At 39.8% G+C, this 26,099-nt stretch overlaps 2 protein-coding genes across 2 annotated transcripts in view; one reads left to right on the top strand and one right to left on the bottom strand.

Annotated features, from left to right (window-relative positions):
- Nucleotides 1-131: 131 nt before the first annotated feature.
- On the top strand, nt 132-5,228 carry ADIRF (adipogenesis regulatory factor). Its single transcript, XM_061635018.1, has 3 exons — nt 132-391; nt 4,034-4,096; nt 4,977-5,228. Exons 1-3 carry the CDS (start codon nt 328-330, stop codon nt 5,102-5,104), a joined length of 255 nt encoding a protein of 84 aa, XP_061491002.1. The 5' UTR covers nt 132-327; the 3' UTR covers nt 5,105-5,228.
- Nucleotides 5,229-6,797: 1,569 nt separating this feature from the next.
- Nucleotides 6,798-26,099, bottom strand: part of GLUD1 (glutamate dehydrogenase 1) — a 41,689-nt gene continuing 22,387 nt past the window's right edge. The window contains exons 5-13 of the mRNA XM_061635017.1: nt 24,134-24,228; nt 18,502-18,681; nt 15,575-15,712; nt 12,696-12,833; nt 12,477-12,557; nt 11,085-11,208; nt 9,314-9,405; nt 8,873-8,935; nt 6,798-8,116 (exon numbers count right to left, since the gene is read on the bottom strand). Of these exons, the coding sequence (XP_061491001.1) occupies nt 7,997-8,116; nt 8,873-8,935; nt 9,314-9,405; nt 11,085-11,208; nt 12,477-12,557; nt 12,696-12,833; nt 15,575-15,712; nt 18,502-18,681; nt 24,134-24,228 (1,031 nt within the window). The 3' untranslated portion in view covers nt 6,798-7,996. The remainder of the gene's footprint in view (nt 8,117-8,872; nt 8,936-9,313; nt 9,406-11,084; nt 11,209-12,476; nt 12,558-12,695; nt 12,834-15,574; nt 15,713-18,501; nt 18,682-24,133; nt 24,229-26,099) is intronic.

Raw genomic sequence — 26,099 nt, 5'->3', positions numbered from 1 at the left:
CAATCTGAAACCTTCTCTCCTTTTGCAGCTATGGAAAACTACTTTGGATCTAAATAAAATCAAGCCAAACCACACCCTTCCTCTTGGGGGAAGAATACAATAATTCCAAACATCCCTCCACTGCTTTTGAAGTTAGGAGTTAGTCACAAAACAGAGCCCTGCAGGCTTTTTTTGGTCCCAGTTGGGAGGAGTTTTTCCAGTCTATAAAAGCCCACACTTTGGGGGAGCAGGGAAAGAGGATTGAACTCATTTAGGAAAGTGTCTGTCCCTCAACTGATTGGGGATCTACCAGGTGGGAAGCAGAAGATCATCCACACAAAAACAACCATGTTTAAAGTGAATCTTGCAGAGGAAGCAAAAAAACTGACAGGGACCACTGCACAGGACACAGGTAAAGGACACTCCGGTTATGTCTTGTCTTTCTATTCTTTTAGAGCTTCTGGGTCTACATTCTACCTTTCAGTCTCTGGAAGATCTACCTTTAAACAGCTACAGCATTGGACTTGGGGCTGCTAATTTTTTCACCAGCCTCCTTAGCTGTTTTAAGAATAGCTTGAAGTGCCATTGTTACTAACTGGTGATAAAAGTTGATCTCTATGCTGCAAAAAAAAGCTTTAAACCATTTTGCATGGAGAAGGTCCTAGGTGCAATCCCTGACATCTCTGGTTAAATGGATCAGGTCAGAGGTGATGGGAATGACCTCTACCTGAACCCCTGGAGAGCTACTACCACCCAGAACTGCTAGGCTTGATAGACAAGTAGTCTGATCACATATAACATAATTTCCTATTCTTACCTGCTGAGTTTTGCAGATCATGCTTCAGTAAATGGAATGGGGCGGGGGGGGGAGAGAAGGATCTAAGTGCAAGGGTATTAATTGCACAAGTTCTTCTACAAGGGCAGATCAGGTCTTTTTTTCTGGTAACTTAGCAAACCTCCCTGTGAGCTATTTTTATTTGTGTTGCCATATATGTGCATCTTTCTCCTTTCTTATTAAGGCCCTTTGGGATAAGGGGAGGTAGAAACCAAATATAAATAAAATTGATTTCAAGAGGACATTTTGGACCTGGCCTTTCTTGGTGAGAAAATACAGCCCCACGCCCAAAAAATAATGTCTATTTTCTCCTCCATAACAGGGTACAAAAAAGGGCCATAGTGCATTGCCCATATTTCAATTACAATTAAAAATGGAAGCACTGCAGGCAAAAATGTTTTCTTGCTGTGCATGGACTTGACATTTGTGAGAATCATTCAGAACACATTGTATTTCTTATTTACAGAAACTAGGAAAAAACACATTTGGTTTTCCTCCTGCTATAAGAATTGCACCACCTCCAATAATTTTTCTGACCTTTAAATAAAAGTTATGAAAGGGTGTGGTCCAGAAAGCTAAACAAGAAAGCCTCTGTTTCATCAGGGTTAGTTTACCATTTTATACCAGGCTTGCAATCAAGAAAAAAATGTCACCTTAGAATTCCAAAATAAAATGAATTATATATATAATGGGGTTGTCAACTATCCAGAAAATTGCCTAGCCTGCAAAAATCAGAAGACCTTTTGCACTATGTTCGGAAACATCAGCTATTGCTTAGAAATGAAGCTATTCTTGAAGGGCATCTACAGCACTTGTCTGAAAAATTGGCAGCCATTATAAAGTTTGGATGAAGGAGACTGTAATTTATTTCTCCAAAATGTTGGGTTCTTTTATTTTTTGAGCTGACCTTCTGAACTTTTAGTATCTGTGCCAAACAGAAATTCAGCAAATGAAGCTTCCCCAACATAAACATGCTGGAAAACACTTTGTCTGAGGTTTTTGTCAAAAGGCACAGGGATTTGGTAAGAAAACAGACAAACCTTCCGACATGGGGCAACGTGGAAGATTTATGACTTCCTTAGAACAGTATATTGACTGTCACAGTCATCCTACACTGACATATATATTAACATCCAGGGAAAATATAGGACTTACTACAGCTGATAATTGTTTTATTTTTATTTTACTCTTCTGCTAAAAAGGCTGCCACAGCAGCTTAGAGTTCAACTGAAAACAAAAACAGGACAATCCCTGCCCTCAGGCTTACAGTCTAAGGAAACAAAAGGAAAATGGAGGTGAAGGAAGAAAAAAGCAAACCCAGGCACCAGTTCTTAAAGCTACAGTTCACAGAGTGACCAGCTAGGCAATTCAGGTAGCCTGATGAAATGGTTGCTACTAGCTATGGATGGAAAAGTCTGTCAGTCTCAGTTCTCCCAATTTCTCATTTTTCCAATCTTATATTTATTTCTCCACAGTTCTGCAGCAATTTGTGATTTTTTTTAATCATCGTGAAAATTCTCCAGCATTTATAAATACATTTTTCTAGAGTTTTGACTAATGTACACATTTTTGCAAGCCATTTCACATCATGTAATGCATTTTTGCAATGTTATTTACACACGTATCAATTTTTATGCACACTTCCCCTTAATATATGCATTTATGTATACGTTTGGCTGGTGACCTGCATTGGAAAATTCAAATAAGTGCAAATTTTGAAGAATAGCTGTGTTTCTGTTCTCATATTGTTTTGGAAAGTGCAATTTGGTGAATTTGGCTTTAAGTGTGATCTGAATCAAAATTCTCGCCCATCCCTACTGCTAGCCGACAGTTAAGGAAGAACCAAAAGCAGTTGGGACTCTCAGCAGAACCAATGCAATAGCTCTGCTTCCCCTTCTTGAGGGTTATTACTATACTGTATGTCAGCCTTTCCCAAACAGTGTGCCTCCAGATGTTGTTGGACCACAACTCCCATCTTTCCTGACCATTGGCAATGCTGGCTGAGGCGGATGGGAGTTGTGGTCCAACATCTGGAGGCACACTGGTTGGGAAAGGCTGCTGTATGTGGTCCCTTTTACAAAGAGTTTCAGTGTGGACTACTCCTGTTATGGATTGCAGTCAACCACACTCTCTTCCATGATATTCCATTCCATTTATTCTCTGTCTGATTTTCCATCCCGCACCCACCTGTCAGACAGGATTTTGCCCTATTAAGCATGCTGTTTTTATTGGGCTATTTTTGGTCCCCTTCCACCCTTTTAGGCTTTCCCTAATATTTTTAGACTTGTCCAAGTTCTGCTGATACCTCCATCTTGTGCATGGTTGATACCTTTTGGCCAAGTAAGAATTGACATAAGAATGAGTTTGGTATTAATATCAGTAGGATATACCATCAAGGTGCATGGTATTTGACATAAGGGAGGCAACAGAGGTATGGGTTAAGAACAGCCCGATGCTTTTCAATATCTACTGAAAAGCAAATCTCATTGACGTCAGTGATTAAGAGTGCAGTTACAGAAACACTCCCCCTCACTACTCCAGCTCCCACTTTTATTTATATTTGCTTATTTAACTGCATTTATATCAGCTGATTCAATTACAAGCACTGAAAATCATCAACACCAACATCGCAGTTGCTTTCCTAAGCAAATCTTTTTTATTTTTTGCAGGGCTGTGTACATACTTAGATTCTGGAGGAATGCAGAATATGGTGTTGGCTGCATAATTTAGCTGGCTAAGGATCTCAGCAGACTCAGCCATCTTTTCTTTTAAGAGCAAGCTTCTAGCCCTTATGATTGCACCAGTAGGCTTGAAATTGTGAAAAGTATCTGAAATCCAAGGGGTAGTTGAATGAGTTGCTGTGGAGGTAGCGCTTTATTGCCCTGCATAGGCTGATTGCCTCGTTCCCTGAATAGCAACCAGAATTATGCAAGCACGTAAAATAACAGAATGTAAAATGTTAAGCAGTTATGCAACAATATTTATAAAGGCTCCAGAATTCAGATTCTTAGCAGAGAATTTGGATTGCTGACGTGCAGGATTTTAAGTACTTAACGCAAAACTATACATAGCACTGAATATGACCTTAGTAGCCTCCCACCTCTTTCTGCACATGGTGGTTGTAAAAAAGAATGACCTAACTGCTAAACAATTCCTCAGGATCTGGGATCAGAGAATTAAGTTTTCTATTTCTGTGATTTGTTTTGTAAATTCCTGCAGTTAATGCAGCAGGTCAGGCTGTGCAGCAAGTATTGGACCAAGTGGCTGAAGCAGGTCAGAAAGGTAAGGAGGCATCCTTCTAATAACCTGGGTAATGCTCAAAATGCATGGTATCTGGATGATTTACAAATGTAGAAGAGACTTGGTGCACACCTTCCGCATTCATTATTTTTTCTCCAGTTCAGACTTTTAACAAAGGATGCCAGTTTTCCTGTTCAGGTAACCAGTATCAGGGTACAGAAAACGCCAAAACCCAACTTTATTCCGATGTGCCAAATCTCACTGTGAGCTGTCCACGGCCAGTGTTCATGAAATCAGAAGTCGACAACCCTCATGATGCACTTCATATGCATTCTCTAGCTCCTTTCCGGGGATGGATTAAACCTCGGTCAGAAAAGTGCATGTTTTGCATGCAGATGTCACGTTAAATCTTTGGCATCTCTAGCTAAAAAAGGATCAGAAAGCAAAATACTAATCAGCAAGACCCTCTGCCACAGACCCTGAAGGAACAGTCAGGGTAAACAACAGCAGGCTAGATAATCTGAACTGGTGTTAGTCCGCTTCCTGCATTCCTTATACTGCAAAATGATTCAGCAAAGGACTTTTCCCTACAGGCATACTGGCACTTCCAACACTGTTCTATATAGAATCACTGAACAGTAAGAAGGGGACTATAATGCCATCAAGTCCAACCCCTTCTCAATGCAGAAATCCAAGATAAACATACGCAACAAATGGGTGTCCAGCTGCTTCTTGAATGCCTTCAGTGCTGGAGAGCCTACCACCTCCCTAGTTAATTGATTCCATTGCCATACTGCTCTAACGTTAGGAGGTTTTTCCTGATGTTCAGTCGAAATCTGGCTTATGTCTTATAGATAAGGCAAACCACATATGGAGTCAGGCATTTCTCACATCCTAAATGATTTTTCTTTTTGTTTTGAAGTGGTAGATGATGTCTGCAAAACTGCACAAGATGCTGGTGAAAAGGCTACACAAAATATAACAGGCCAGGTAAATGCCTGGGGTAAAAGCTTTGGCCAGAGTGAAGAAAAGAAGAACGTTTCAACCTAACTACTTATCTCATCTGTTATACACATTTAAAGGACAGAACAGTCCTTTAAACTGGAAATTCTTCAAATGTTTTGCATATAAGACATTCTTTACACTTTCATTAAAAGTGAAGCTATAAATCTTACATTGCTTTGTTAACTAATTTAAAACTCAGTTTCATTATAATGAATGATATACATGTTTTAAACAGTGATTCAATACAATTGTATCGAGAACCCCCTAGAGCAGTGTTTCCCAACTAGTGGGCCACCAGATGTTGTTGGACCACAATTCCCATATTTCCTGACCATTGGCAATGCTGGCTGAGGCTGATGGGAGTTGTGGTCCAACAACGTCTGGTGGCCCACTAGTTGGGAAACGCTGCCCTAGAGGGTAGAAGTGTGCACACATATTTGTTGTGAGAGTCTGAAGTGCACATATAAGCATGCATGCAAACTTAATGTGCAATTTGATATAAAGGTAAAGGTGTCCCCACACTTATAGTGCGAGTCGTTTCCGACTCCTAGGGTGACGTCTTACGACATTTACTAGGCAGACCGTTTATATGGGGTGGGATTGCCAGTTCCTTCTCCAGCCCTTCTTTACCCCCCAGCATATGCCGGGTACTCATTTTACCAACCACAGAGGAATGGAAAGCTGAGTGGACCTCAACCCCTTTTACCTGAGATTCGACTTCCTCCTTTCGTTGGAATCGAACTCCAGCCGTGAGCAGAGCTTCGGCTGCATTACCGCCGCTTACCACTCTGCGCCACGGAGGATCTTGATATGTACATCAACAAAAGGCAGATATGAACATATGCTTCAGGTCTCACACACACACACACAGTTCTATATGCATAGGGGACTCTCCCCACCCCACTGTGCGAAAGACTCAGATGAAACTATTTCGCAATAGCCATTTAGAAACATTTAATGCTTTGAGGGAAGCATTGATTGTGTGAAACTGCACAACTGAAATGTTAAGGGAAAAGGGTCAAGGAAGAAACACAAAATTTAAGGAAAGGAAGACAGATTTCAGATAACTCAAGGGGGTGTTCACAGATGTGTGCTCACCGCTTGATAACTGTAACACCAAAAAAGAATTTATGTATGTTGAACAGCCATCATGGATAAAATGTAGATAACTCCTTTGTAGTATCCCAAAACAATTTTTTTTATGTGTAACCTACAAAATTTGTTACTAATGGTTACTAACAGATGACTTTAAAAATTAAAAACATTCATGAAGGATGAGATTCTTGAAGGTGTTGGGATGACAACAGGGATTAACTCCTACTTTCGCTGCCTATGTTCTTCTATAGGGTGCATGGCTGGCCACTGTCATAGGGTCTGACCAGATGGATCTAGCCAGCACAACAAGCCTTCTGTTCTTAATACTCCCAATTATCTCTGGTTTACCTGAACCAAGGAATAGAATTCTCATTATTGCAGTGGCACCGGAGTCGCTGCTGTTGCAATGATACACCACTGATCTGGAGGCAACCCCATGTGCCCTTGAAATCACACAGAGTGGGGAATTTCCTTCATCTGTGGCCAGTCCTAGGAAAAAATTCTGCTCATCCTTAATTGCAAGCCTGATACTATGAAAGATGGCTGAAGCATTCTCAGCCTAATTCAAGCTTCATTCTATTTACACTGAACTTTTTAACTCTCACGATGTTGGGAAAAGCTATGAAAAACACAAACCAGCATATTTTTGGAAAGGTCAGCTTTTAATAATTGCTTTTGTTGCCATGTTATGTCATGTGTACAAAGTAGCTAGAAAAAAACAAGTTTCTGGGAGGGCTTGGTTTTTTTTAAAAAAACATTCATATTCATTACATAAATATATCTGGCACTTTATATAGGACTCCTCTGGCCAAAAGACTTTATCAAGAATCCTCAAAACTGTGATACAGTCCTGCTTCAAGACCCTCTTTATTAAACTATTTATGTTCAGAATATGCAAACCTCCAAAAACAGAACAGAAAGTCAGCATGTTAGGACACTACACAAAGTTTGTAGTAGCAGCTTACCTCCTTGTTGCCAGTGATTTAATTGTTCATTGAGGCAATAGCTAATGGTAAAAGAGACAAGTTCTTTGGACTACCTAAGATTATGCTCAAGTACATTTCAATTCTTTTTTTAAAAAAAAATGAATATGCTGTGATGAGATTAAACACAAGAGATAATTCCACTGGATCCCTGTACAACAAAGTTACTGCTTCAGTTTATAAAAATACTAGCTCCTGGAACCCATCTTTTTATGTGCACCTTGTAGTACTTGAGTCAAATGAAGGTGAGTACATGATTTAAAGGCATCTCTGTAACAGGAGCACAGATTATAGAAAGAAACACACACATTGCCTAAAGAGAACCAGGTCTATGGTGCTGCTAAAAATGAGAATCCTATCAAAGTTATTCCCTGCAGGAGGCCCATTCTGTCTTTGATAATGCCACTGCATTGATCATCCAAGGCCTTTATTCAAAGTGCCAAAGCTAGGAGAGTTATTGTTTGAAACCAAAGTGCATGAATAGTTAGATGTTTGCTCCAATGGTACACAGTTCTGTGATCTGAAGCTTTGCTAGGTTGCTTATTGTGGCAAGACCACAAAATCATACAGTAAAAGGTACCTTTTTAAATTTCATGGCAAGAAAATACTTAGAACTCCCCCCACCCCTGCACCCAAAACAAGTGCAGATGGTTACCTGTAGATATATCTTGGCATGAAGCCCTAAATCCACTGGGTTTTTTTATTATAAAAGACTAGCTCAAACTGAAGTCAACTGAGAATCATATCCATTATAGTTAATTGAGAATAGAGGGATTTCTGTGGTTATGTGTAAACTTGAAATACGTTTTCTGAAGAGGGTACACAACAGGGTGCCTGTCTGAAGCAGATGACTATCCATTTATGTGAAGGTCAGGCCAGCTTCATTGTACACCTTGAAGACCTTCTCAATTGCATTGACGTAGGCAGCTGTTCTCAGGTCTAGGCCTAGATTGTACTTCATAGCAGTACGCATGATTTGCTAGAGAACAGAAAAATATTACAGTGTGAGTGCACAACAATTACTAAGTTCTTATGTAATACAACACAGTACTATAATGGATTTGACTTGGAGAAGCCACTAAACAATGGATATAATACTCCCAAATGAGCCTGGGCTTCGTATTCATTTTCTAAATTGTATGAGCTAGCCAATAAAGTGGCAAGACGAATACTTCTATGATTTATTAAGCTCAGGGATCTACTTATTCTGCAACCAAATGTCTACATGTTGGGGCCCTGAGATTCAGCTACACTAATCCTTGAAGAGGCTGAGCAACCCACATCACAGAACTGATGACAGACCAAACCACCTTTAGCCAGCTGCCATTCCAGACGGATGGCAATAGCCAGGAAAGCTCTCCGTTTATTCAGCCTGGTTAAGGATATTTACACTGTGCTCAAGAGAGCTTATTATTGAGCTTACAATACAGCATACTCCCATAGGGTAAAGCTCCATTCCCCAACCACTTTATCAGGCAGAACACCCTGAAATCAGGCAGAAATTTAGCACTATTAGTTGCTAAATTTACAGAAAGAATATTTCTCTGCTGAACACTGTTAGAACAACAATGCTCCATTTACAGACCTGTATGAAGATGCCCATATCAAAATAACCAACTTAACCTGGAAATTGGAGGAAGGAGGGAAAGTGTCATTCTGTCATATGCTTCCGCAGTTTACCTCTGGGATAAGGCATTCACACCATTTAATGTTTCTTTGTTTATGGAATACATACCCTAGCAGAACGCTCCATGGTGTAGGCCAAACCAGAATGGACAATATCTTTTTCAGATGCACCCTATATTGAAAAGAACTCCCCATCAGTGGTTAATATGAGATCAGCCATTATTTTAATGTTACTGTTGAAGGGACTGATTAACTCTGTCAGTTTTTGAATAATCTTTTACTGCTGGCTAACCAGAAGATCCAGATCAACATACATTCATTTAATTTAACTGTTTATATTGCAAATAATTCAGTACAGTACTACTGCAGAGTACTCAGATGGTAATTAATCAGTTTAGACTGCAATTATGACCAGTTGTCCCAAGCTAGCCTGACGATTCTGAAATCACCCCAGACACTTCCAAACACACAGTCAACCATTTCAGCCAGCTTGTTTGGGGTAAGCATTGACCAGATATGCAACAGGCAAAATATTTCAGCGGATACTTACAGATATCCTATCCTGGAATTCTGCGGTAGGCACAACTGGAATACTTCCACCATGTTTCCCAAACTTTCTTTCCAAGCTCTCCTGGACAGACACTGGAAGGAGGGGAAAATAAATCAGTTAACTTCTTTCTGATGCAAGATTTTTAAATGAAGAACGTTTCAGGCCAGAGTTACAGCGCAATCCTTTGTACACTTATTCAGAAGGAAATCTGATGTGTTCAGTGGGTTTTACTCCCTAGTAGGTGTGCAGCCTTAGTTTAATCAGAAGGTAGATTTTAGCAGTCTCTCAGAATCATCAACTTTGCTACTTCTAATACTGAAATAGTTTTAGATACTATATCCCAATTACTCCCTCTGTTGCCATTACTGCTGCTGTAAGATTCCAGCTATATCTAAACTTTGAAGTCATTCAAGGGCTGACAACCATGGTATGTTTTAAGTCATGAGCCACCTTCTTTAAGTTCCTGCCAAGCCTTAAAACAAAATCCATCTACTTCCACTTTTAAAATGAAATTTGCTTTTCAGTACCACCTATAAACTTCCCACTATAGAATAGAAAATTTCATTCTCATGTGTTCTTAATTTGCAATTCCAGGGCTTTTTGGCAATATTATTCTATGTATTGCAATATGCCATACAAAAACAAGTTATTATAAACAAGCTTCACCTTAGTGGGTCTAGTTTAGAAATTTAATTTAGTTGAACAAAATACTGTAGTGTGAAATGTTCTTAAGTTTTTAAGGTAACAAGCCACATCTTCTCTCAAAAGATTGCAGTATATTCCCCACCAGTCAGCTGGCATTTTTCCATGGTTTTCCATCCCCACCCGCAGGCAATGAGCATTCTGTGACCACAGAGCGTCCCAGTTTGGCTGCTTTAGAGATCTTCCCCTCCCCCTCCCACTTAGCATTTTTTTCTAAAGATTTTTTATACTTCTACAAGCTGTGGGATTTCCCCGAGCCTACTGATACCTCCCTCTTCTGCGTGGAGGGTGCCATTTGGCTATATAAGAACCAACAGAGAATTTAGCTTATTAGTACATATATATATATGATGATGCCATTTTTAGGGCACCAGATTTGGCCAAAGCCTGAAGCGGGCTGATTCAGGTAGATAAAGGCTTTGATCAAGTCAGGTCAAGACAGCCCTGGCTCAGGCTGCTTGAAGCAATCTGGGGCTTGCAGTGGGCAGGGCATCACGTGGAAAGGAGGCAGCCTCTTCAAAGAGTAGCGTGGGGCTGGTTGCAAGAGAGCTTTCAAACAGCCCTATAGTGCACTTTGGCTGTGCACAGCTGTGTGCTGTCAAAGCTGGCGATTGGAAGATTCACTTATGCTGGCTGTAGGAATCCGCTCTGCCAGTGTGTTCCCCGCAGAGAACGCACTCGGAAGTTAGACTCTAGCAGGACTGAATACTCCGCTTTCCAGCTGGTGAGCAGAGGGTGCAATCCTGCTGGCTGCAGGGGTCTGCTTCACAAGCACAATCCCTGCAGGGAAGGCACTGGGGAAGCAGACCTGAATCCTCCTACAGGTGCTTTGTAATGTGATCGGGGTGTGGGGAGGAGGGAGATGTAGCTTCTCCTTCTTCCACCCCCCCTCCCAACCTTATGTTTAATTAGGTTTTAAAAACCCTAATTAAATATTAGCCCCACCCCTGAATTGATTCAGAGCTTGAACCAGGCGTTCTCCGAGGCCCTAGATTCTGTTGGGCATATGCACATCCCTAGTAATTTCTTACTGCATCTGTGTAAAGTGTGTAGTACTTGTTATGCTTACTTAGCAAGTGGTAGTTTGAGTCCCTTTCATACTTAAACGTCAAGCGACCGTAGCTGACATGGTTCAGGTTCTTCAGCCACTCAAAGTAAGACACAGTTACACCACCAGCATTTAAATAAAGATCCTGCATAGGACAAAATTGAGAAGTTTTTTATAAGAACTGAAAAGCACATATTAGACAAGTTAATTCAGCTTCAAACCTGCAAAAGACAGTAAGTTGGGTAAGTATGCTGTACAAGCAGATAGAAATTGTTAATATAACTAATTCTAGTATCACTTTGGAAAATGAATGATTAAGCTTGCTGAAAATTCCAGTTTGGTAGCTAATACAGCTACCAACAGTTTGGGTTCAGTTCCTGGGTATTAGCAGATACCTTTTGAGCTATCTCCGCTTTGGCCTGACAGTGTGTAAGCAGAGGTGGCAGCAGCCAGTAGCACACATGGGAGAATATAACACCTTACTGAGAGAATTGAACTGGCTGCCAATATGCTACTGGGTCACATTCAAGATTTTATTGTTGGTATATGAGACCCTATACAGCCTGGGACCAGTTTACCAGAGACCCTGCTTCTACTCCTACACCCCTGCCCAACTACTACAATCTGCTGAAAAGGATTTGCTGACAGTACCCTGCATCTCGATTGGCCTCTACATGAAGAAATGTTGTGGCACCGATTCTTTGTGGCCGATGCTTTCCCTCTACGTTCCAAGTCAAGCCACAGCGAGGAGCATAGGACAAAAGTGTAGCACAACTGAGACCAGGGGCTTGCTGAGCCTAGACAGCATGTGACAGAGGGTGGATCAGATGTGGGCACTGTACTAAGGGACTGCACTCCTCTCTATTTTCTTTCCAGCTAAGCTAAGTGATACTCCACAATCTGTTTGTGTCTACTGTTTTAGAGTTTAACAGCTGTACAGATACAGAAATGAAAAGAAAGTTTAATCAGAAGTTAAATCTGGCTATCGCATCTGTAGGTTATTTGTGTGAGATACAAAACTTCTTTAACCAGGTTAGATTCCTTGCCTAAAATTTATTTTTAATTAGGCCCTGAGTAATTTTATACCTCCATAGTACTTTTTATCAATTTACAGAAAGGGCAGTTGTGCATCAAGGTGTGATGTATCCTTATGCCAAATGAACATTCCTTTCTATGCTTGCCATAGAGAAAATGGAAATTTATAGTGTACAATCTAGCTCCATTAGAATCAATGGGGATTTGGATTGATAGCACCATTTTTAATGTTGATTTTCATATTCTCAGAAGGTATTTTGTATGAAAAACAGGTATGTTTTTAACAAGCATTTTTAAAGCAGATTTTGGCATGTCAGGAACATATCAAAGCAGCATATATTTTAACGAGCTCTTACAATTAGTATAAGAAAATCTTACAGGAATAACCATGATGTTCCGTTCCAGAAAAATTTTATCTGCCTCTGGAGTTGTGGGTCCATTAGCACCTTCAGCGATTATCTGGCAAGAAAAATATATATATTATAGCTTAATATAGAAAAGCTCACAATAAAATGGCATAATTTGCCCATATAGAGAGGAGAAAGTTCACAACTTCTTGACCCATTATCAAGCATTTAGCTTTTGTATTCCTCTTACTTTTGCTTTGACCTTGTGGGCATTGGTCTTTGTTAACTGTTTTTCACTGGCAGCTGGAATGAGGATGTCACAGTCTGCTTCAAGGATGTGGCAGTCCAGGGGTTGTGACTTTGGGTAGGTGAGTATCGATCCATGTTGCTATTTGGAAACAAGGGGGATGTTAAAATCTCATTCTAATGAATTCAATTACAACAGAAGATTCAACAATCCAAGATTATTGGATTATTGCAATGAGCTCTACCTCGGGGTATCCTTGAAAACAGCCCAGAAGCTGCATTCAGTGCAGAATGTAGCTGCCACATTATCAAATAGAGCAGCACAATGGGAGATTATAACACTTCTCTTTAAAGCATTGCACTGGCCACCTGTAACTACTAGACCCAACCCAAGGTCTTTATAATGGTCTATAAAGCCCTTAATGGCTTAGGGCTCAAGTATTTGCAGACGAGTGTCTTCCAGACAACTCAATCCTTAACATTGGAGAGGGCTTTCCTTCTAGTTCCCATGAGGATTTATGGTGAGGGGACTTGTGGAAGGGCCTTCTCTGTAGTGGGGCCTTGACTCTAGAATGATCTTCCCGTGACATTGCACCTGTCTCCTTTGCTGTTGGGATTCAGGACATGAATTAAAGATGTTAGTTAGGCCTTTTCAGTCTGACATGGCAATGTTTGCCCTGAACATGAATGTGTGATTTGTATTTTAAATGACTTACTTTATGAATATTTTAGTTCTGTATTTGTTTTAATCATACATATAATTCTGTTTATCCTTTGTTGAACATTGCCGTGTGCACATTGCTCCAAGCTTTGTTGGAGGAAGCGCGATTCATAAATACAACCAGCAACAACTGAATTACATGATCCTATGCAAGGATGTTATGTTTATTCAACACCACAGAGTAGCTGCAATTACTACAATAGTTTCCCAAAGACAAGTCTACAAGTGGGACTTACAACAAAATGCTGCAGTGTACAGAGTTCTAGTCAAGCACATCCTTGACTTCTTTCAGGATATTCTGGGTGGCAATTATTTTCTCTGTCATTTCCTAACTCTAACGTTGTAGTGTATTTTGATAGGGAAAAAATTCTAACTGATAAGCTAGTAAATATTTGTTGCCTGAAAAGTTTTTGGTTGTGAAATTAACAAAAGAAAACAGTTAAAGCTGCACATCTGAGTGCAAAGTACTCCTAACTGATATATATGGAACCATTTTCAATGTCTCTATCAGCCAGGAAACCATATCAGTGCAGCAGATAAACATCACCTGATCTAGCCCAGTGGCTCCCAATCTTTATAAGTATGGGACCCCCTTTATACGCTCAAAAAATGTCATGACCCCCCCCACTAATTTTAGCTTCTGTTACAATGTTTAGCTTCTGATAAAATTGTGGGTGGCAAAATAACATCTGCAAATATCCCTTTCCATAAAAAGCTCCCTGCCGGCAGGGAGGTGTTGCTTTCTTTTCTTAATGCAAAGGATTATCAAATTGATATCCCCCTCCCCCCCCAGTCTGAAGATGTACACTCCTGTCTCCCAATACCAGTGTGTTACAGTGTTGGACTAAGATCCAGGTTCAAATCCCCATGCAGCCATGACGCCCACTGGGTGATCTTGGGCCAGACACAGTCTCTCAGCCTCACCTCTCACAGGGTTGGTGTAAGGATAAAATGGAAAGTGGGGGAGGCTATGTGCAGCACCATGAGCAACTTGGAGGAAAAGTGGGATATAAATGCAGTAATAATTAAATAAATTCATTTCAGTTGCAGTATGTGGACCCTAACCTCAGCCAACCTGGTGAGCTTTTATCATAACAACAACAACAACAACGTAGTAGTGGTGGGGATGCTAGATTTTGAAGACAAAAGAGTGGGTAGATTGAGTAGGGGGCTTTTAGGCCTTGGGATGACCATCAAAACTGATGACTTGGTTAGCATACACTTGGGGAATGAGAGTGGAGCAGAAGACAGATCAGCACATGCACACACACAAACACACCTGCCCCTCCTGCAAGCATCTGCAGGTTTGCATGCGTTTGGGCATGTGGGAGGGGGGAAGCCCTCAACTGCTGCAGCATCTTGGAGAGCGAGACTGGGTGGGCAGAATGTAGGTGGAAGAAAGGGGGGGGATGCTGGCACACACTTGGCCTCAGACATGGGGGGTGAGCAAGTCCTGAGATTCCTCACTGCTCCTTGGCTCCATCTGGGCCAAATTTGAGATCTAGGCTGCCTCACAAATAAGAAAATTATTTTAAAGGAGATGGCAGTGAATCAAGAGCCCAGAAAGGCAGGCAGTCTGGCTGCTAGGAAGGAAGAGAGAAAGTAGCCTTGCTTCTTTTTGCTTCACGAAAAGTCCTCTCTTTTCATTCTGAATAAGGGTGTCATAATCAGCAGCAGTGCGAGGAGATGGGAGTCGGTGATAGTAATCCCCTCTTCCTCCTAGTAGCTCCACCCTCAGTCTCCTTTGGCATCTGCCACATGTTTTATTTTTAAACCTGCCTTTAGTGCACCTGAAAGACGCTCTGGTGCTTCAGCAAAAGTCCTCCCCTCTTGTTTGAAGCAAGGGGGAGGTGTTGTCTGCAGCGGCAGTGGGAAGCAGACAGTGTCTAGGGAATGAAGTCTTTTTTTAAAAAATAATTAATCATTTATTTACTGTTTGTGGCCCCTCTGGATTACTTCGCAGCCCCCCTGAAGATTACAGCCCCCAGGTTGGGAACCACTGATCTAGCCTAAGCACTTCTTTCTAATGCAGAGTCCTGTTTTATTAATCACAATAGCTGCCAGAATATCCTTTTTAATATCTTACCCATTGTCAAGATTTTATTTATTTTTACTATACAAATTTGCAATGAAACATCAAATGAAGAACAATTTTTTCATACCAGTTTGTAATCTTCCAGCTCTTTTGGGTCAAGTCCATCAGGATTCCAGATAGCACCATCCTTTTCTCCAACGGCAACACATTTTGCACCATAGCGATGAAGATACCTCATGGAATGCAAACCTACATTGCCAAAACCCTATTAAAAACGAAAATTATGCTTAAGGTAGCCCAAGATGACTCCACAAATAAACTGGAAACATCAATACCCTTGCTGGTAACAGGGTAACCTGTACATCCAGCAAGACGTGCCATGTAGTATCAGAGGCATAAGAATTAGGTTCAAAATTCCCCACTTGGAAAGAATGCTGCAACATTTCCACTGTCACTAATTATTGCTCAGCACTTAAGTTTTCTTAAACGTTATACTGCAAGACATTCAATTTCAATAATATTTCATTCTATTCACTCTTCCCAACCATTTGGAATGGTAATGCTCAACTCCTTAAACTAGAGGAAAGCAGGCCTGGACCTCCCAGAGGAAAATGTACATGATTTTAGAACCCAGTATTTGCCCCAGAATATCTACTTAGAACACAAGTAAAATCACACTAGTATATCAGCCTGTACATCCCATTTCAAGGAACTAGGTGTTGTTTAAACTAATATTCAAATCAGATATACCTGATCTCCTAATTTGAGATTACTTGTCTCCACTCCCACCCTCCATTATTTCTCTGCTTTTTGGCCAAGATTTTTTTTCCATTTTAAGTTTGTTGGCCACAGACACTCCCCATTTCAGGTCTGCTAACACAAGCATTCCAGAGTGCCAGTGTTCGCATCCTTTTGTTTTCACTGGTTAGTATTCCTCTCTTCACTCCTTTATTAATTGGCAAACACACAGTAACTCATTAACTCCTCATTAATAGTTTTAGTAGGGGCAACTGCCAATTTAAGCAAACCTAAAATTTGATCCTAAGGACAGAATATGGAGAAACCGGTTGGTTCCCAATAGGAAAGGGTGTGAGTCAGGGCTATATTTTATCACCCTATTTGTATATATATAGAACATATCATACGAAAAGCGGGATTGGACCAAGATGAAGGTGTGAAAATTGGAGGGAGAAATATCAATATTTTAAGATATGCAGACAATACCATACTACTAGCAGAAACCAGTAATGATTTGAAACAAATGCTGATGAAAGTTAAAGAGGAAAGCACAAAAGCAGGACTACAGCTGAACATCAAGAAGACTAAAGTAATGACAACAGAAGATTTATGTAACTTTAGAGTTGACAAAGAGGACACTGAAATTGTCAAGGATTATCAATACCTTGGTACAGTCATTAACCAAAATGGAGACAACAGTCAAGAAGTTAGAAGAAGGGTAGGACTGGGGAGGGCAGCTATGAGAGAACTAGAAAAGGTCCTCAAATGCAAAGATGTATCAGTGAACACCAAAGTCCAAATCATTCAGACCATGGCATTCCCAATCTCTATGTATGGATGTGGAAGTTGGACAGTGAAAAAAGTAGATAAGAGAAAAATCAACTCATTTGAAATGTGGTGTTGGAGGAGAGCTTTGCGCATACCATGGACTGCAAAAAAGACAAATAATTGGGTGTTAGAACAAATTAAACCAGAACTATCACTAGAAGCTAAAATGATGAAACTGAGGTTATCATACTTTGGACACATCATGAGAAAACGTGATTCACTAGAAAAGACAATAATGCTGGGAAAAACAGAAGGGAGTAGAAAAAGAGGAAGGCCAAACAAGCGATGGATTGATTCCATAAAGGAAGCCACTGACCTGAACTTACAAGATCTGAGCAGGGTGGTTTACGACAGATGCTATTGGAGGTTGCTAATTTATAGGGTCGCCGTAAGTCGTAATCGACTTCAAGGCACATAACAAAGAATTTGATCCTACAGAGCTCTAATTAAAGGATTCCAGCAAACAATCCAAGTACTGTAAAGTTCAGAACTCTGACTGACAGATAGTTGTATTAAAAGTAGAAGTGTTAACTGTGGTATATACATTGCTCTATGATTTTAGGTGCTCTGATTTTTTAGTTTTTATGATTAATGGCTGTTTATGTAATTTTAAGGAATCTTCTTGTACCACTGCCTGGGATGAAAGCAGCTTATCAATGTTCTTAATAAAATAAATGCATTAATAAAGAGTATGCTTGTTATTGTAGCCTACTTTCAGCCTACACAGATGACACAGTACCCATGAATAGAGTGGGGAAATTAGGCCCACTGGGCAGACTGCATACTCACCCAACCCCCCTATATTGGATATCACTTTAGAAAAAAGGGCCTATGTGCATATACGGGCTATTAGCCCAAGTTGCATGATTGATGCTTTTCAAAACTGGGATGCAAAAATTGTGTAAATATGGCCTATTATTTATAAAGCATGTAACATTTTCTAAACACTGTACAGATTTTTTTTAAAGCAGTCAGTTCTTGTTTGCATGCTTATAATCCAAAAGACACAATACAAGAGGGGAAAGGAAAGGGGAGGGAGGCTTCTAGACCATTGTGATGTCTAGCACGTGAACAGTTAGTGGGTGTAACAGCTGGGCTAGCACAAGCCAAATATCATAAAAACATACTTGCAAATTCTAGCAATGTCTCAGGAGATGCTTATTATAGACAAGCCATAAATTACACACAGTCGTCATATTTCTGCAGACAACCACACAGACATATGTTCCTTAAGGCTTTAAGCAACTCAGGTCATATGTAGTATATTCCTGTTTCGGTGAAATTCTATACTTAGTGAGTTAGGATTTGTGTAAAGCTTGTCTAGAAACCCCTAAAAACAGCTGGTTCGCATGCATATCTGAAAACAACCAGAGTTGTTTTCTTGCCTGAAGAGTTAAGATTTGTTATGTTTCAGGATCTTTTATCAGTTAAAATTGCTACATTTCCACTTTTCCTTGCCAGTGTGATTAATATTCTAAAGAAAGGTACCTGGATAGCAAATGTCTTATCCCCAAATCCTGGAGTCATTCCCAAGACGCTCATATATGATGCTTCATTAATGAAGTTCTCAATTCCATGAAAGACACCACGGCCTGTGGCAGAGATACGGCCATGTATACCACCTTGGCTTATTGGCTTTCCCGTGACACAAGCATGGGCATTAATATCCTGTAAAGTAATAAGAAAGTTTAGTTTGGCTCATCCCCATAGAAAAATCTGTCAAAGCATCCGACATTTATGACTCCTAACGGGTCTCAGCCTCACCAAAGTTACCACATCTAGCTATTGCTTGCCCAAACCAGATCAGTTTACCCCAATACTGTGTTTCCACAAATGTAAAGGCATTTGCATGACACAGGACCAAGGATCTGCTTACTGTTCAGCAAGAAATGAGTATGGCAAAATTAATAGAAATACTGATGTAAGTGCCAGACTAAGGAGCTACAGAATTACTTTCATCTTAAAATCATCCTGACATATTTTAAAAGTTTTATTAGATTTTACATCAGTTTGCATCCCCACAAGCGGCAGATTTCTGACACAGAATGACACCTATAGTGATTTCTGTGACTGGGAAAACCCAAATTTTGAATGGTTCATAAATATGTCAACTGCAACCCTAGCCAGCATCAATATATAAAATGTACAATATTTATATCATAACTGAAAGCTAGAAGTATTTTTGTACACATAACTAATTTGCATGCCTTAGGATACAAGAGGTAGTCAATTCGTCTAGTTTAATGGACTTTAAAAAGAGACAAAACAAATTTACAAAGGACAAGACTATAAGAGTTAATAGCTACAAGTAACCTCCATGTGGAGAGGCACTACACCTTCAAATACCAGTATCTGAACAGCCATAGCCTTCATGCCCTATTTGTGAGCCTTCAGAATAATCCGACTGGTGGCTGCTGGAAACTAAACATTGGATTACTTAGACCTTAATTCAATTTAATAAGAAAATTATCTTAAGTTCTTATACTTAAGAGCAAGTTCTTATGTTACCTGAGTGGTATGGTTGCCATTTATGCATGTTTATTTGTATTTACATGCTCCTGGAGTAAATAGACACAAAGCATAAGGACTGAATAATAGGGTTGTTGCCCTGTACTACACCACTCTGACATGGAAGTACACACTCCCATCACCTGGCATCTGTACTTCATATTTATGGGAGCTGAATGGGATGCACCCTCTGTAAGCCACAATCACACCTCTTTGGTAATGAAAAACCTTTCCCCCAGTTTACTTATTGATTCAACTTATCTGAAACAGCATGTTAGCTTTGCTTTGCTAATTGCTCTAATTTTAAAACAATCTTATATGAAAATTTAAGAAATCCCAGTTAACTGTACTTAAAATATTATCCACTTTGGATAGACTTTATGCTCTTTGCACTAACGCATAAGAGGATTTAAAGCAGTAGTTTAAAGGCAGCTAAAACTGTTTAATCACTTTTAAAATAATCTGGCAACAGGAACATGAAACTAATGCAATTATTTGAAAACTATTAGTATAATCCTTCAATTTGTTAAAAGTCCAGTCAGACATTCTAGCCTATACATAGCAAGGTTACTGTTCTAACTCTATACCTCTTTCTCCTCCTCATTTGTTTCATCTTCTTTTTCAGCCTCTGCTTAGCTCATTCTTTGAAACAGCTGAAGCATGTTTCACTACTCCCTCAGTGAAAGTGAAGCAGAGAGAGGCTGGCTGGCTAATTACTAGCTTTGCACAAATGCATTTTTTACACAAAGGGTGAGCTAAATATGGGAACTGTCACTAAAAATTCCCTGTCTGCTTCCCTAATACGTAGTTCAACTTGCCTTGTGACCAGCAATAGCTACACTAAATGTTTCCCTTAACACTGGCTGCCATTGGAAGGGACACCTGGTGCAAATGGAAAATTTATTCCCCATTTTACTAAAGTTCTGGACACTTTCAGCTTTCCTATCAATTAACCTCAGTTTCCTTCCATTTTACAACTGGACCGTCATCGTTAATTTGCTTTTTGTAGAAGCCCCTTAAACTGTTGGCTGCATTCTTCCTCTTACTATGCCTTATCCTTAGAACATCTTAGCTTAAAACTACTTTTGTTGCTGACGACTCATATGACTTGCTTCATTCACAACTGAGTGTTTGTGTTTTCTCTTTCATAAAAAGTCTATTTGGGATTACAATCTCATAATTACAGGACCCAGTTCATAAATCTGCTATACCACACCACACTGGAGTGCAGCTTGCCACTCATGACATACTTGGAGGCAAGACACTGCAATGACAGTATCTCCATGGTCTTGTAGCAGTTGTGGCACCACGGGTATGATGACAACCTACACTTTGCGTGGGAGCTGTTGCGCCTACAATGGAATCAATGGTTGCTGCACCAGTCCCCTGCACTGGGGAGAGGATCATGATCATATGGCAGGAACTTTTGAGGATCATTCTCAGATTATTTTATAGAATGGTAACTAGATAGTTTTATGGCTAAGATGCTGCTCATGTTCTGGGAAAAGGGAAGTTAAACTGCAAAATGTTAACCAATCTTAATTAGCTTTCTATCAGGAATGGGTTACAAAACTGTTCTTGAATGCATAATGAACTATTCTGCCAACTTTTATTTATGCAAGCTTTTGGTCCCCTCAAAAAACTTTTCTTGCATGCCTATGTACTTCTCAAATTACAAGTTTGTGCAAAATTACAGAACTAAGATTTGTCATCTTAAATACATAAGGGTCATATCACACAGTTGCCTTAAAAACCTAGGCAAAACTTAGGCAAAACTTTGTGCAAAAGGAAATTAACTGGATTTACAATTCAATTAGGCTGGCCCTGAGATACCATGCCTCAGATGAATTCCTAGGGACAATACACTAAATGAAAGAGTCATTGAGCTAGAGATTTCCAACTGACTTAAAACCTGAAGATTTGCAGAGAATTATTAAATAAGTTGACACAGTACTTGAGTTTTGCCTGTTTTGAATATCTGATGCCCAGAATAACATGCAAACATACCTGGGGAGAGGAAATCTCTTAAAGTAGTGCCTTGAATTACAAGATAAAAGAGGCAAAGAAAAACTCTACAAAAACATTGGCTTACTGCCGTGAATACTAAAGAGTTTATTTCATTAGCATTTATTTATTGCAACATGTTTGTAGGCCAAGAAAGAGTTTAAATCTTAACACTTCTCATTGCTTTGTACTTCATCTAAGAGCTTAGCAGACTATTGCTTTGCATCTCAGCCTGACTTTTACAAATTTAATGTAACAGGGCTTGATAGGAAAATTCAGCTCCAGGGAAGAAGTTGTTCCAAAAACTGTTTCCATAGACACCTTGAACAAGCGAAATGTTAACTCAGAGTAATCTAGCCAAAGGAGCTGTGTGATTATTCAAAAGCTTTCCCATGCATGAATAATTAAGAACTGTCAAAGGCTAGCCTGCTGTATTCTGAAGAAAAAACTGCTCACTGTTGTGGCAAATTCTGACAGAGAACTCAACTGCTTTGTCAAGAGGCATAGGTTTGTATTCTCATGTCCTGTGATATAGGGATGAGCAAGAGTTAAATGGAAATAGACAAAACAAGAACAGCCTTGCAGAACGTACCATAAATATGATTATTTATCTATCAAAGTCAGAGGTCTACCTCCAATTATACTACAATGAACTACAGTTAGGGACATAGTGAATTGAAATACTGTCTATCTAGAGCAGTACTACTCCAACTAGCAGCAGCTGGCCAAGATCTCAGGAACAGGCCTTCCCCATCATTGCTATGATTTCCTCCCAAGTATCAAGATACATGTGTGCAGGCACTCCTACTCCCAGCTACTATTTTCTGACTAGCTCCAATTGGTGGATCTAGGGGCTCTGGCAAAAAGAATAGATCCCACAAGTGTGTTCTTCCTGCGTCTGAACTAAACCATGTGGTAAAAAAAACCCCTCAGCTTAAAAATTTCCTATACAAGACTTACTTGATACTGCTTCACCTCTATGAATTAGTAGCTCAAGAGGCCTGCCTCTCATGTTCGTGTTCATTTTATGACTGCAATATTCAAAGGACTCCTAGCACACACAGAACTAGCATACAAGGGAACAGTATTTGACCCAGCCTTTTCCTTAGCATGCTACCTTTAGCTTGTACATTAATGCAGAAGTAGCCAATGTCATGCCCTTCAGATGTTGGGCTCCCAGCATTCATCAGCCCTAACCAGCCTCCCATTAGCAGTGATGGAAGTTGTGGTCCAACAACATAGTCAATAGTCAATTCATTTATTAACAAATTGTGCTCAAAGCGGTTTACATAAACAAACAGCCCAAACTCTGTAGCATAATAATAATACATTATAAAAAGAACAATCACTACAACACACACAACAAATCATATCATATACATCAGAATGTAAACAAGCATAAAGCTCAACAACATCTGGAAGGCACCACACTAGTTATCTCTGCATTGCAAGAATAGGTACATGACAATGTAAAAACTTGATATTTGGAAAAGAAGATTCTACTACCATATGTACATGCATCTGGGAGCTACAACTGGCCTTAGGTTCTTATGTGTGCATGCTGTCAAAACACTGAAGTATGGCTGCATATCACTGGAACATTATAGGTCTAAACATCAAGCAACTGCTATAACAGCCCTTGCTAGTTTTGTATCTTGCTAGTTTTGCACATTCCAAACCAAAGCTGAAATTCCTACCCACACTTACTTGGGAGCAAGTGTTACTTTCAAGCAGACATACAAAGAGCTGTGCTGCAAATCTCTATTATTTATTATTTGATTTATATCCCGCCCTTCCTCCCAGCAGGTGCCATAAACACTAAAAACACTTTAAAACATCATAAAAAGACCTTAAAATACATTAAAACAAAACAACGTTAAACACATTTTTTAAAAGCTTTAAAAACATCTTTAAAAAAGGGTTAAAAACCTTTTATTAAAGAAAACATTAAAAGCAATTCTAATTTCTAACACAGACACAGACTGGGATAGGTCTCAACTTAAAAGGCTTGTTGAAAGAGGAAAGTCTTCAAAAGGCACTGAAAAGATAGCAGAGATGGCGCCTACCTAATATTTAAGGGGAGGGAATTCCACAGGGTAGGTGCCGCCACACTAAAGGTCCGTTTCCTATATTGTGCAGAACGAACCTCCTGATAAGATGGTATCTGCAGGAGGCCCTCATCTGCAGAACGCAGTGATCAATTGGGTATATAAGGGGTAAGATGGTCTTTCAGGTATCCTGGTCCCGAGCTGTATAGGGCTTTGTACACCCAAACTAGAACCTTGAACTTGGCCCAGTAGCAAATGGGCAGCCAGTGCAATTCTTTCAGCAGCGGGTGACATGTTGGCGATACTCTGCTCCAGTGAGCAGTCTCGCCGCCACATTTTGCACCAGCTGCAGCTTCTGGACCAACCTCAAGGGCAGCCCTACATAGACTGCATTACAATAATCCAGCCTAGAGGTATTGTGTTGCACATACAAAGGACCACAAATCTATTAGTGGTGCTAAAACTTTAAGATGATGGGCAGAGTAGATTTTGAACAACTGGCAGAATGGATTGGTTAATTTTGCTTAGACTAAAGCATGTGGCTTTAACTAAGAACTTACATAGTGTCCTATGGTACTGGCATAGGTGTCTGCAATCCAGGACATCTCCCTCTCACCTGTGCTCATGTCAGGAGCAGGCACATCCACACCAGGCCCTGCAGGCAAGATTAAGACAATTAACACACTTTAAACATCAATATCAATTGTCTCCATTTACAGTTGGCTTAAGCAAACAATACCACAGCAACTCTTAAACTGGTTTGTGCCTACTATACTGGTTTGTGCTTTGAAAACTATAAATCAGTATTTCTTAGGATGCAGCCACATTTAGGATGCTGCTTGAAAGATGTTTGAAGTAGATCCCCTTTTACATACCAGCGTAGCTGCACTATATGCTCAAGCTGGAATAGTGGAGCATGTGAGGGGTTTTTTTGCATGCTTTGTATCACTGAAATGCTTGTTAATCAAGTTAGCACTTTTCAGGACCAAGTTTATGTTAGCTTATGCTAGGAAAAGGTCTTTAGCACTTTCCTGTAATTTTAATCATGGTTTTGGCATGAAAGTGTACTTAGGATTACTGATAGCCTGGTTCATGGTTTAAGAATCACTGTATACAATGTTGTTGAAAAAGTATCTTTAAGCAGCAAGACAAGGCAAAGAGAATACCACATTCATTTTCAGAAGTATTTTCATTTTAGATATACCAGAAGCTGCCCAGATCTTTGCACTATTCCTCATGTGGGGACAAACTTCTTTTTATAAAATTATTTCTGGATATGGGAAGCCATTCCAAATTTTCTAGGAAAATCTCAAATCTCAAAAAGGACAACAGTCAGAACAATTCAAGCACTAGTGCAAGTTATAAGAGGCATTAATAAAAGGCTGGCAAACAAAGTGTAAGATAGTAGCCTCTGGTACCAAATGTTTATTTTGGAATGCTATGACAAAAACCTGTTTTGGATTGCTACAAGGTGGAGCTTCAATTTCCTTCCTCAACTTCCTTTAAAACTGGCACAACTAACAAGGATGAAAAGCTAACAGTAACAAAATTGCTCTGAATATCAAACTGACCAGATTTAGAAGAACTATTATTACTAAGGTTACACAGCTGTTAGCTACTCAGGAGTAATTCTGGAATCCTAAAAGAAGAATGTTAATTCTGCACACATCAAATATAGTGTATGGCATTATTAGGAAAGAAAGCAACAGTGAGTTAATGTCACTATACAAATCTGTACTACATGTACATGCAAGCTTGTGCAATACTGGCCATAGCACATAAACAAGGCCTTGGTAGATCTGAAAAAAATACAAAAAGCAACTAAATGCTCTGGAGAATGTCAGTGCCTTTCTTTTTTAGCAGGGATAAGCAAATGACCAACAGCAACTAGATCTGAACCATAAAGCAATTTTACATGGTCCCTAATGGCACTACTACAGTTTAATCAAGGTGTGGTAAAATTTTGCCCAAATATTACAGTACAGCCCTTATTAGTAAGGCTGCATTGCTTTTCTGGTAGAGCCTGACCATGTATGAGGGGATGAAAGATGTGCATGCATGTGAACAAAATATACGGGTGACCTTGGGCTCAAATATAAATAAAGCCAGCCTCCAGAATATAGGCATTGGCCATCTCTGCTTTAAAGAAAGACCATCTGACTTAGCTTAGGGGGAAAAAAGACAAAGGAAGGGAGTTTCAGAAGGATGATATAATGGGTCAGATAAGCAAGTTAATGGAAGGAAAGTTTCTCTTCCCATGAGGCCCCCTGCTCCGTCCCACATTATTCAGGACAGCTCCCAACCTTCTGGAGAAGCTTTAAAGTTCTTGAATAAAATGCACAGAAAACATCTTATATCTTCAGGATATTGGAGAAGTTACTAAATGAGACTTCACTGAACTATAAATCTGGGGGCCAGACAGCACGTTGGAATAGATATGATATGCGAGATTCTAGTCAACCCTCTGTTCAGTTATGAAGGTCAGTGGATGGAAAGTGGTAATGGCAAGTCACTCCATTCTCAATG

The sequence above is a fragment of the Rhineura floridana genome, chromosome 7 (assembly GCF_030035675.1).
Source record: "Rhineura floridana isolate rRhiFlo1 chromosome 7, rRhiFlo1.hap2, whole genome shotgun sequence".
NCBI classification, from domain to species: Eukaryota; Metazoa; Chordata; class Lepidosauria; order Squamata; family Rhineuridae; genus Rhineura; species Rhineura floridana.
This window is presented reverse-complemented; position numbering and strand designations above follow the sequence as displayed.

Bases quoted from the DNA above. Each gene is read 5' to 3' on its own strand.
- ADIRF (XM_061635018.1), top strand. From the start codon at position 328: ATGTTTAAAGTGAATCTTGCAGAGGAAGCAAAAAAACTGACAGGGACC. The intron at 392-4,033 runs GTAAAGGACACT...AAATTCCTGCAG, and splicing joins GACCACTGCACAGGACACAG to TTAATGCAGCAGGTCAGGCT. The intron at 4,097-4,976 runs GTAAGGAGGCAT...TTTGTTTTGAAG, and splicing joins GGCTGAAGCAGGTCAGAAAG to TGGTAGATGATGTCTGCAAA.